At 37.8% G+C, this 13182-nt stretch overlaps 1 protein-coding gene across 50 annotated transcripts in view; it reads left to right on the forward strand.

Annotated features, from left to right (window-relative positions):
• Positions 1-12286, forward strand: part of EMSY (EMSY transcriptional repressor, BRCA2 interacting) — an 82974-nt gene extending 70688 nt beyond the window's left edge. For 22 of the 50 annotated variants that reach the window (XM_081544300.1, XM_081544303.1, XM_081544318.1 and 19 more), the window contains 4 exons: positions 2135-2289; positions 4198-4761; positions 5723-6223; positions 10235-12286. In XM_081544300.1, the coding sequence (XP_081400426.1) occupies positions 2135-2289; positions 4198-4761; positions 5723-6223; positions 10235-10429 (1415 nt within the window). In that variant the 3' untranslated portion in view covers positions 10430-12286. The remainder of the gene's footprint in view (positions 1-2134; positions 2290-4197; positions 4762-5722; positions 6224-10234) is intronic. The other 28 variants (XM_081544301.1, XM_081544305.1, XM_081544319.1 and 25 more) reach the window with 3 other exon arrangements.
• Positions 12287-13182: the final 896 nt, after the last annotated feature.

A 13182-nucleotide genomic window follows, 5' to 3' on the forward strand; every position in this document is an offset into this window, starting at 1 on the left:
CTTCAAAGCCAACTTCTGACCCTCTTGTATTATTCTGCAGTGGATGTTATTTTTCTTTAACTTACCTGCACTCCGGGGAGTTACTATGAAGAGATTTATAGTATCTTGAGGATTATTCTTAAATGGTTTCAGTAGATCATCTATGAAATCCACTTCATTTCTTAATAAATGTAATAAGTATGAAGATTAGTGTGGGCAGCAAAAATGTCCCATATAATCTGATAATTTCGTCAGAAATTATATTTATTATTTTTCAAATGTCATTCATTTCTGATGATGCTTCTGTCAGTAAAAAGCTTCATTGATTTGCTTGCTTAGTTTTAATATTATTAATATGATTTGTTTTTTCTCTTACTCAGTTATATTGTAAATGATTTCAGTATTTGTTATTTTAATACAAACCATGACTCCCTTTTTTCCAGTTTCGTTGAGCACATATGAAATATTTTATTAACTCATGTAATTTAAAATGTATACATAAACTTATTGTGAAATGCAGTAAGATATTATAGTGCATTTATAAAACAGTACTAGTGGTGCTGCCTGTAACCTCATATCACATGTAGGCGTATATATAGCAACAATAGAAAAACTGCATTTGTGGGACTTCCTTGGTGGTCCAGTGGCAAACACTCTGAGCTTCCAATGTAGGAGGCCTGAGTTTAACCCCTGGTCAGGGAACTAGATCCCACATGCTGCAACGACGATCAAGGATCCTGCATGCAGTACTGGGACCCAGTACAGCCAAATAAATAAATATTAGAAAAATGTTAAAAAAAAAAAGAAAAATGGCATTTTTGAGTATAAGTAAAATGTGTTATAAAAATGAAGCTTATTCATATTTCACTGGATAGTTTTAAAGTTCTATACTCACAATGGCACTTTCACATTGATTTTATAGTGATCATCTTATCCTTGGGCATTTGACTATGACTTTTCTAAGTATGGAACCACTGCTACTTGAAATTGTAGATCAAGATATATGAGAATTAGAACCATGGATTATTGAGAGGTTTTAATATTCTCAAAATCCTTAGCTAATTTTACAGATTTATTTTTATCTGTTTCTGATTCAAAAAGTTGGTTTCCAGTAACTATAAACATTTTTAAAGCTCCGTAGAATAAGAAATGTTGAGTGTTTATACTGTTTAAAAAGTTGAAATTGAAGCTGATTAAAAGTGATAGTTTGGCATCAACATAGATGTGTAATTTAAATGTATAGTTTACTCCATGGGACCTTCCAGCAAGAGACTAAGAGGTGGAGTTATTTCCTGAACTGTACTCTTACTCATTTGTTTTGGATGAGCTGAATTTGAGAAGATGAAAGAACACTGACTTTTCTGTTACTTTGTTAACTCTATACTTTACTTAACAATCTAAGGACCATTTTCAATTCATTACTTCATTTGGTCCTCTTCTAAGAAATAAAATTTTATCCCAATAAAAAACAAAAATAAACAAAATAAAACCTCCAAACTTTAGAGATTAATAACATAGAGTTTAAGTGACCTCTTCAAATTCACATAGCTGATTGGTGGCAGAGTGGGACAGAATCCAGTTGTGACTGTTGATCCAGTTCTCTTTCTGCAGTATCACCTTGACCTCCTAAATCTTTAGAATATGAGAGAGTGTCTTTTGTATATAAAGGAGTGAATGCTTCTGGTTTTTGTGTTACATTTAGAACTAGGATCAAGAGGTTAAAAACTTGTACTGTCTCACTATCCTTAAAAATATTAGTCTAGGATTTGATTGCAGAAATTGATTGTTGTTTTGTTACCTTAATGGGGTAAAGGTCACTGGAGAAAGAGTACAAATCACAGGAGGATATAGCTTTAAGGGATTTGTTCCTCCTTTGTGATAATAGTTTTCACAGTGCTTCCACATACATTTCTCATCTCATCCTTATAATAGCTCTGTTATTCCCATTTTACAGATGAGGACACAGAGTCTCAGAGAAGATAAGTGACTTTCTCAGAGTTTTACAGCTCATAAATGGGCAGGCTCTGGTCTTCTGCCTCCTAGTACCACACTTTCTCTCTGTGATGCAATCTCACAGACAATTGTTTAAAATGACTACTGGTTACAGATGCTGTGGTGATTTCTGGAGAAATATCATCACCTCCTCTATTTTCAGTCAGCCACCGCTCCCAGCCTCAACAGCCCTCCCAGCCTCAGCGGACCCTTCTCCAGCATGTGGCTCAGTCACAGACTGCAACACAGACATCCGTGGTGGTGAAGTCCATCCCAGCTTCTTCCCCTGGAGCAATCACCCACATTATGCAGCAGGTTGTATTTCTTTTTCCTTCTACCTTCTGTAGCTGCTTCCTTCCCAAAATAAGATTCAGTTTCATCTCCTATTAGAAGAGGGGAAATAACTGAGTTAAAGAGTGTTAGTGTAGTTCTTTCATCTGTGAGGGGTGAGTAAAGGAAATGAACTGATAGTCTTAACACCAGAAAGTAATTAAGAAATAGTATTCTTGGATCTTATGTGAACTCTTAAGATTTCAAAAGGATAAAGCTGGTCTAGATGAATCTGTGACATCAGAATTGGTCACTGTTTCCATGTATTTTCTTGTTATGGAAGGGTTTATCACTGAGGCAAGATTTTCAAATGAAATAGAAGTTGGCTTGTTTAAGCTGTTTGATGCTGAGTTTTTCATTTGTTTTACTTTTTGCTTTCATAATGAATCCTTATGGGAACATTAAAAATAACTAGGTAGATATTATTGGACTTCTTTTACTGAATGTGACCAATTGAGGAAGAGACTGAACAGGAAGGAAAAATGAATTAACATAAAACAGAAAATGTGGTACCAAGGGTAGTGGGGAAAAGGTAAAAAACACATTGATATATTGATTTTGTGCCAGATACTGTGCTTTGAGCTTTAAATGCTTTAACTTATTTAATTCTTGCTATGAGCCTGCAAGGTGATTGTATCATCCCTCTTACAAATGAGGAAACTCATGCCCATAGAAATTAAATAACCTTTTCTGGATGGCAGAACCAGGATTTAAATCTAAAGAATCCTGCCTCTATTATAAAGTGATATCATAAATATCAGATTTAAGCGTGACTTATCATTAGTAGCCACATAAATTATCATTACTCAACTGGTAGCAGTTGACCCTAATTACAGGCAAACTACTGGAAAGGCGTGAAGAAATTGTTGTATTACAAACCTGTATGTGTAAGGTCATTATGAGATAGGGGAGTTTCAATTGAATCTCAAAGTTTTAAAGTTTAAGTAGATGTGTAGCATTTGACAAAGCAGTGGGAAGGATGGGATTGGGATAGATCTTCTGAGGGAAACCAGATGGCCAGAGATTTTGCTGGGTGTCAGCTGTCAGCCTGGAGTCTGGCCCTCATCTGGCTGTCCTGACATTGACTTTTCTCAAGACACCCAGGGAGGTTGGACAGCTGGCTCTAACCATGTCACTCAAGATCACTGCTGCCTCCCAACACTATTATAACTGATATCAGGCCATCTCTGTTTCTCCTAACAGGAGTGCTCTTATTGCTGCCACAGTTTCCTACCTTCCTGGGAGGGAGCCGGGTGTCTGAAAGCCTTCCCTGGTGGACGTGGAACCTGGGCGAGGAGGGTTGGGGTAGAGGGCAGATCACTCAGACCTTGGTAGGCCTGGCCACCCGTCTCCACCCTTAGCAAAGAGGCCCTCTGCAGAGACTGGGATGGGCACGGCCCTCAGACAATGCCTACCTTCTGGACTGTGCTCAATTGGGTGCACAGCACAAGTGGGCTTCTCTGAACCTTGGATTTTCTCTGGATACCTCATGTCTGGGTTGCTGCGTTCTTCCTTTGGGCAGATGAACAGCTCTGATGTCCAGGCCAAAGAGCTGTGTCCTGAGCCAGGGAACCTTTTCTTTTCCCATCTTGTGCTGTGCTTGCAGAGCATCCTTATTTTTCTTACCTTTAAGTTCTGGGCCCTCTGAGACTTTTCTTAACTACAGTACATTTGCCAGTTTTTGCAGTACTTAATGTCTAAGAGTTGAAGTTTTAAGAATCTCAATCTAAGGCTGCCTTTAGATTTAGAAACCTTGAGGGTTTTTTGGTCTTCTTAGGTTCTCCCTTCTGAAAATTTTGAATGATTCTCATAATCAAGTCTCTTCCAATTTGAGGGAAATGTAGCAATATAGGTGTTTTTCTTATTTCATTCTTACTTTGTGCCTTTTTTACTTAGGCATTAAGCAGTCACACTGCTTTTACCAAACACAGCGAGGAACTTGGAACTGAGGAGGGAGAGGTTGAAGAGATGGACACTTTAGACCCTCAGACAGGTCTGTTTTATCGATCTGCCCTGACTCAGTCACAGTCAGCTAAACCGCAGAAACTTAGCCAGCCACAGCTGGAACAGACTCAGCTGCAAGTGAAAACTCTGCAGTGCTTCCAGACTAAACAGAAGCAGACCATCCACCTGCAGGCAGACCAGCTCCAGCACAAACTCCCGCAAATGCCCCAGCTTTCCATCAGGCATCAAAAACTCACCCCTCTCCAGCAAGAACAAGCACAGCCCAAGCCAGATGTACAGCACACACAGCATCCCATGGTGGCCAAAGACAGGCAGCTTCCTACCTTAATGGCACAGCCCCCACAGACTGTAGTACAGGTGCTTGCAGTGAAAACCACGCAGCAGCTCCCTAAACTGCAGCAGGCTCCGAACCAACCAAAAATCTACGTGCAACCCCAAACCCCCCAGAGCCAAATGCCGCTCCCAGCCTCTTCAGAGAAACAGCCGGCAAGCCAGGTAACGGAATATTGATAGCATGCAAAGTTAAACTTCTCTGTTCACGGAAAAAAATGAAAACATCACGACCCTATCGTGATTAGCGGTGCATTCTCCTGGGAAGAGGAAGCTCAAAAGCCTCATTATGCTGGTATTACTTTACTCCATCAGAAGGTTGACACTAGGGAAGAAATGTACGCATTAATATAGGAAGAAAAAAAGCATAGCACTCAGAACTTGAATTTCCAGGCAGTTTTTAATGAAATAACTTCAGCATTGATCAACAATGCATAGATATACCTAAATTATTTTTATTTTTTAGGCATAAAGTATTTTATTTCCATGCCTGTAAACTCTTTTATTTCTGTTGAAATAATGCTAATAAGCAAACTACAGTCTTTTAAGGAGCTTCATTGACCGTCTTCCTTTTTAGTTTACACCACCATTTGGTTAATAAATTTATCTTCTAGATTTCAGAGGATTAACTGTGAATATTGAAAAGAAAAATTATATTAGGGAAAATTAGTGGCTTTGGAGTGATGTATGTGTATATGTGTGTATTATAAATACATATATATAGAGAGAGAATATGTTTGTATAAACGTATTTTGAAGCAAAAGATTGAAAAAACCCTACTTTTATTTTAAAAAGCTGAAGATTATTTGAAATGATTTGAGATGGGTTTAAGGTATACTGTGTGGGTATGTAAATCCCAAGGAAAACAAGGCTGCTGTGACTTTTTCCTTGACTGCTATGAACCTTGGCTGGCTGAACAAAGGTTCTTTTGACCCCTCCTCTTTCGCTAGGTTTCTTAAAGGTAACCAGATACTTTCCCATCAGCCCTCTTATTGAAACACCAAGCTTCAAAATATCTTCCTAGTATACCGCACAAATGTTTCTTTTGCCATTATTGTCTGGGGTGTTTGATAGGTTTTCTCAAAGATATGTAGCTGTAACACACACAACCCCAATTTGTTTTCAGGTGGAGCAGCCAATTATAACCCAAGGATCCTCTGTTACAAAGATAACTTTTGAGGGGCGCCAGCCTCCCACTGTTACAAAGATAACTGGTGGCAGTTCTGTGCCTAAGTTGACATCACCAGTTACAAGCATATCTCCCATTCAGGCCTCTGAGAAGACAGCAGTGTCAGACATTTTGAAAATGTCTTTGATGGAAGCTCAGATTGATACAAATGTAGAGCATTTGGTAGTGGATCCCCCAAAGAAGGCTCTTGCCACTAGTGTGCTCACTGGTGAAGCAGGATCATTACCCTCCACCCATGTGGTGGTGGCAGGGATGGCGAATTCCACTCCCCAGCAACAGAAATGTAGAGAGTCCTGTTCAAGTCCATCTGCTGTTGGCCCTCCCCTAACGACAAGGAAAATCGATGCACCAGGAGTGCCTGCGACAGGCCAGTTCATGCGTATTCAGAATGTAGGCCAAAAGAAAGCTGAAGAGAGCCCAGCAGAAATTATCATCCAGGTAAGAATCAGAAGGAACACAAGAAATCTTGGGTGTCTTGAGGGTTGTGGTTTGGTGTGTTTTGGGATGTCACAGGAAGAGTAAAGCCAAAATGGCGAAGAGATTATCAAATTTGGTTTATTACCTATTACAAATATACAAATTTATAATTATTTTCTGAAACAAGAGTCCTAGAAAATTGATAGATATTGTCACAACAGTATACCTTAGAGACAGTCAAGGGCCCTGAGCCCCTGTGTCCACTTGATTCATAGATGCAAGCCACACTTGCCAGTGTTGACTCAGCAGTCAACCTACAAGATCAGCAACTTTCCAGGTCAAATTTTGGGCTTCTCAGTCTTTGCCCAGAGTATAAGTAGTTTGTACTCCTTGGATATAACTGGATTGTACTCCTATTTCAAGTTAATTTCAGAGACCCTTGTAGAAACACAGTTCTTGATCTTGATCCAAATTTATGGTTTTCAGGACTGTAAAACCTTAATTAACTGAAATGTCTAGAGAACCATGTTGTAAGAGAATGTTTCTCAGTAATTTAATTTTATAACTAACTAGGGATTAACCATAAAGCTTTGCTTTTTATTTCAATCATTATATTATTGAAAAACCTTATTATGATTACTCTCCTGCCTTGGTAAGTACAGGCTAGTGAACATGATGGATTATTCATTGACAGTAGATTTTCCTATGCCTCACATTCCCTTCATTCTAAAACTCATCTGTCATCATATATAATCCAGACTGAAGAGTTACTGGGTCCAGACTAGCTTTTAGAAGTTGTGTTTTATTTCCCTCTTTGCTTGCAAGGCTTTAGGTTGTTTTCTTGACATTTGTCCTTTTTTGCTTGGAAGGTATCAGAGCAGCATATTTTAGATAATTGAGAATTTGGATTTATTGAAATGTGGATAATCTAGTATTTACTATGGATGGTAGTATTTATTGTACTATATTGTGTGACTTAGACGATTCTGTAGTAAATTTTGCCTTTCCTGTGATCCCAAGCCATGAAAGAATGCAAATTGACCGATATTAACCTAGATAGGATTTACCTTAGTATAGGGGAAATGCTTAAACGCAAATAGATCTGGCCATTGAATTATTCAAGCATTTTGTTCCTGTCAAAACAGTGAACTAAATAATCGTTGACCAAATGGATTTGTTACGTGTTTTTTCCCCCTTGAAGAGGTAGTATGCGTGCTAAGTCAATTCAGTCGTGTCCAACTTTTTGCAACCCTATGGACTGCACCAGTCTCCTCTGTCCGTGGGATTCTCCAGGCAAGAATACTGGAGTGGGTTGCCATGCCCTTCTCCACTGAAGAGGTAGGGTTTGGTGGAAAAGGAAGTTTCATGGCTCTGCTATTCACTGTGTGACTTTGGGCAAGACTACTTAACCTCACTGTGCCTTAGTTTCCTCATCAGTAAAATGGGAATAAGGAATGCCTACTTTACGTGATTGACATAAGGATTATATAAAATTGAGATGAAGCACGTAGCACAGTACCTGGCTTGTAGTGATTGCCTAATATATGGTAGCTATTCCTATTTTTACTAAAATTTACTGTGGCTCCTGAGAGTTTAAGTTCTTCAAGTTCGTATACTTACTAAATTGAAAATTATTTTGAATAGCTTATGTGGAAATTATTTTCTGTACTTAATGAACAGCGGTGAAAATGCAATTTGCTTCATGTATCAAAGATGATAGCTAATGAATAGGTTCTCTGCAAGAATACTGAGCTAATTTTTAGCATGTACTGTATGCTGGGTTGATGTGTCACTGTGTCAGAGGGAAGAGCAGCATTAAGGACCAAGCTTTTGGAGTCAGAAATATCTAGATTTGAATCCTGCCTGTAATCCTTACCTACTTTGTGGCTTTGAGCAACAGTTAACCTCTGTCCCTGTGATGAAGGGGAAACAATAACAGCGCAAAGAGTTGTTTTGAGGATTGAGTAAATATCTGGTTAAGTGTCCTATATAGAGTAATACTCAATAAGGATAGCTCCTGTTGTTATAATCATCACTAACAGATTGTTAGAACATTTATTTTCAGGTCTCACTAGTTATGCCTAGCTTTGACCCAAAGTATTGGTTTTTACTCATTCAGTAAAATACCTACTGGCTTGAGTGAAGGAAGTCTACAGAAGTTCTTTGATTTCTTGAAAAATGTTCTGTAAAAATTCAGCGTGTTTAGTATTAAGTGCTTTGTAGACAGATAATCCATATTTCTTTTATTCATTCATTCATTCATTCATTCATTCCACATGGATTATTTGACCTCTGTGTTCCAGGCACTGTGCTAGGTGTAAGGATAGAGGAGTAAACAAGATGAATGTATCTTCTGTTTTGAAGGAGTCTATATGTATATGGAATTCATAGAATTTAGATCTGTAGGGATATTTAAAGCATATCTTTTCCAATTATCTTATTTTACACAAAATTAAACTAAAGCTTAAGAAGGGAAGTGACTTATTCATAGTGCCACAGCAAGTCACAGCTAGAGCTGAACTAAAATTCTGTCCCCACCAGAGACTTTTTCACAGTGATCAGCTGTATGGAACAAGGGCAGGAGGGTGAGGGAAGACAAAAAACTTTACCACTTTAGAATCAATGCCTAGGCATCTTACACTGTTTTCTTGATAGTATTAAAACTAAATTTGCATCTCCCCTCAGTAGAAGGTTGTTTTGGTTAGGTATATTTTCAAAATGCTTATATTCAACTTTGCTCCTGGGTTCTTTATGTTAAAGACACATTATTCATTGGGAAAATTAAGAATCCGCTGGCAATGTAGGAGACCTGAGTTCAGTCCCTGGGTTGGGAAGATCCCCTCCAGAAGGGGAAGGCTGCCCACTCCAATTTCTGGCCCAGAGAATTCCATGGACTGTATAGTCCCTGGGGTCGCAAAGAGTCGGACACGACTGAGTGACTTTCAGTTTCAGAGTGTGCCAGACCCTGTTCAAAGTTCTGGGTATCTAGCAATGAAAAAGATAGTCAGGATCTGTGCTCTGGTTCAAACTGTCTTGGATCTTACATTCTAAGGATGAGAAGAAAACAAAGAGGTGATAAATCAATGAAGAAAATGTTACAGAACATAATAGGGGTTAGGGGTGGGATCGACCCAGCACTCTGGTTTCCTTTCATAGAAGGAAGGCTTCTCAAAGCCTTTTACTTGAAGCATTTGAGCTAAGATGCAGATGATAAAAATGGAACCAGCCATGTAAAGATTTGGAGGAAGGATATTCCAGGAAGAGGGGAAGAACTAGGGCACACACCCTATGGTACAAGTGAATTTGGCATAAGGCTGGAGACATAATAAGGTTTTTGATTTATAGCAAGAACAATAGGAAACAATTGTAGAATTTTAAGTAGGGGTATGATATGAACTGATAATACCTTTTAAGAAGGTATATAATAAAGTTAAGAAAGAATCTGACAAGGCAATATTGCCTAATATGTGTTTATCTTTTGGTGCTTTTATTGTTTAAAAGACTGTCCTCTCTAGCTTTATTTTCAATAAAGATTGTTACTATGTGACCCAAACAAATAAGTTCACCTTTGAACTACCAAAGGGCTTAAAAATATTGTGGTATCAGTGGGTTAATCATTCATCTTGCAGAAGCGAAATCTGATGCATTTACATTTAAAATTTGCTTAATGACCAAATTAAAATATCCTCAGAGTCTGTCTCGAATTAGGCATGGACTTCAGCTTCCTTTGTTAGAAGAGGCACCATCAAGGAGTGGAGAGATCACTCCTTGTAGAGGACTTGGATTTGAATCCTGGCATCCTAGCATTAACCCTGACCAACTGTGTGACCTTGATTAAGTCACTTACTATCTTAGTTTCCTCATTTGTAAAATGGGAATAATATTAAGCATCTAGCATAGTGCCTGGCATCTAGTAGTTGTCCAGTTAATGTCAGTTTCCTTATTTCCTTCCTTGTTATATTGTTGAGGACATCCTTCTGTTATCTTTTTTTTTTTAACCATGAAGCTTCTCTCCTCTGTCTTCTCTTCCAGGCCATTCCCCAGTATGCTATTCCTTGCCACTCAAGCTCCAACGTGGTCGTAGAGCCCAGCGGGCTCCTTGAACTGAACAATTTCACCAGTCAGCAGTTGGATGATGATGAGACAGCCATGGAGCAGGACATAGACAGTAGCACAGAGGATGGAACTGAACCCAGCCCCTCTCAGAGTTCTGCTGAGCGATCCTAGTGTTTTGGACACAGGAGTGCACTTTAAAACCTACTTGGTTACCAAGTGTCCAGGGAAGCCGTTGTATTTTGATGTCTAAAGAGAGCACTTTGCCCATGCTTAGACTGTGGACCCTGAAACAGCAGTGTTTCAACAAGAATTGCTGCAGGAGTAGCATTTTAAAACAAGATAAAACTCACAGGGGAATGTACTTTTTTTTAGAAAAAGAAAAAAGATGCACATCTACAGTGACATAAGACCTGATATTCTTTCTCTATTGGACCATGGCTAATGGAAAACTTTGTCTTGCAGTGGAAAGAGACTTTTCCTGTGAATGTTCCTCAACTGGTTTCTACTGAGCAAGCACCATCAAAAAAGGAGAATGTGAATAGTTTGTATTTTGAAACAGTGTGTCAGGAACAGTTTTTTTGTTTTTTTTTTTAATCTTGTATGTTTTTGCAAGTCCCTGCAAGTGCTGAATTGGTTAACATTTTTACATCTCCTCAGTTTATATTTTATAAAATAATTCTTTGATACTGGCATTAAAGAATCCTTGTTAGATGGTGGAAATCAGGTCCCTAACCAGTGGGAAGTGCTTTTTTGGGTGGCTTGTACATTCTCACCAGTTGTATGCTAATTTATTGTGTTGTCATTCCTTTGTGCTCTAGGCAGCACACTTGCTTTCTATTTATTTAAATGTAAACATTTCAAAGCAGGCCATATTCCTTCTGACAAATTTCCTGTAAGCCAGGATTGTCTACCCTTTCCACCTCCCACCTCCCACGCCCCCTTTCTCCTTTAAGAAAACTTATGAGAAAATGTTTCATTGTGAAACAGAGGAAAAGAAATATTTTCTAGTCCAAAGGAAATGTTCAGTTATGTTCAGGAAAACAAATTATTCATATGATGCTATCTTAACACTGAAATTGCACATTCATGTTGGACTGAGACTTTGAAAATAACTTTTACATACCTTTGTTTAACCCCCTTTGAAATGTATAAACAGTTCATTTACAGTTCTAAATGTAATGTTTTTAAGTATTCTACCTTTTTAGGACATGATTTGTTTAAGCAATATGTTTGGGTCTTGTGATCACTGTCTGTCACAAGTAGAGTGAAGAGTAAGAGGGTGGGAACGGGTAAGAGTCAGTTTTGACAAGTTGTGGCAAAGGAAACTATACTTTTCATTTTTTAAAAAAATGTAAATAGAAAAGTTTTTAACGGTTTTATATAGATTTCACTATAAATAAGCATTTTAAGACTGACAAATGTTGAACTGTATATACATATATCAGCATAACTGCCCAATTTTTTGGTGCTGAAGTACTGTAAAGTAGAATTCATCAATGGCCTCCTAATTTTTACATCTATATCTGGAAAAAAAAACAAAACTGTGATCCTATAGTTAATAAATTCCCACTAGAGTGACACTGAAGATTTAAACACAGGCATTCACAGATGCACTGATTTCTCGTAGTTGTCATTATTTCTGCTACATGATAATGACTTATACCCATAGATGGAGCTGTTGGGTATTATTTTATTGTACAAATTCCTGTTTAAAAGACTTTGTGACTGTTTCTAGTTAAGTAATTTTTTTAACCTTTTGGGTCGTAGACTTCTTTGAAAATCTTAATGACACTTTGAACTCTCACCAAAAAGAGTAAAAACTCTCACATGCCAATATACATGTTAGGTTTTGCAATTTTTAGGGGTTCATGGGCCTCGAAGCCTATCTATGTGTTCCAGGTTAAGCCCTCTGTTAACGGTCAGTCTATTACTTACAGATGTAAGTTTTTATAAAATAAAATATCTTTTAAATATTCGTGGATCGGGTAACAGCAAACTTGAATAAAGTCATTATGTTCTACTTCTGCATATTCCGGCACCATAGCATACCTGTGTCCCTTTGAGAATTTAGCCTTAATATGTTTCAGCAACTGAAATGGCAAATGAAATTTCCATAGTGTACATTTTTAAAAATTAGTATATATTTTAACAAATTATCAAATGAGGGATTTAATTTTTTTTCTTTTAAAAGCTGTTAATCTCAGGACAGCATGAATTTCAGTTTATTTGACAAATACTAATTAAACATCTTCCATGTGCTAGATGCTAGTCTAAGCACCAGGTATGTACCACAGTGAATAAATAGAAAATCCTTCCCTTATGGAGTTGACAAGCAGGGTTACCGGCTGATGAAATGGATATGAAAGCTAAAGGAAAGAAGAAACAAGAGTGGCTCTTAGGTTTCTTAATTTAATGGGTGGATGGTAATGCCATTCATTAATCTCTAGGCGTCCTTTTACTGAAAATCTTAGCATTAGATCTTTTACTATTTCATATGTTTAAGTTCATAAGTTTAAGTTTATGTCATCCATGTGAAAGATATTCCAAGATTACAATGCAAATGCTACAAAATTAATAAAACCCTAACAATTGTTACAAGCAGTGATAAGAAAAATCTGTTTGGTTTAAAGGAAACTGATAAATGCTTCGTACTAGCAGTTGCAGTTTATAGTGAAATTACAGAACTTAAAAAAAATAAGCAGTTTTACTGAGATTACTTCATGTCATACCATTCACTCATTTAAAGTATTACAGTTCAGTGGGGTTTTTTTAGTATATTTAGAGTTGGGCAGTCATCACAACAGTCAATTTTAGAGCATTGTATAACCCCCCAGAGAAACCCTGTATGCCTGAAACCACCACCACCCTGGCCCTAGATATCCTCTAATCATTTCTGTCCCTGTGGATTTATCTGTTCTGGACAT

Source organism: Giraffa tippelskirchi, chromosome 11 (assembly GCF_054371585.1).
Source record: "Giraffa tippelskirchi isolate mGirTip1 chromosome 11, T2T-mGirTip1v1.2.pri, whole genome shotgun sequence".
Classification (NCBI taxonomy): domain Eukaryota; kingdom Metazoa; phylum Chordata; class Mammalia; order Artiodactyla; family Giraffidae; genus Giraffa; species Giraffa tippelskirchi.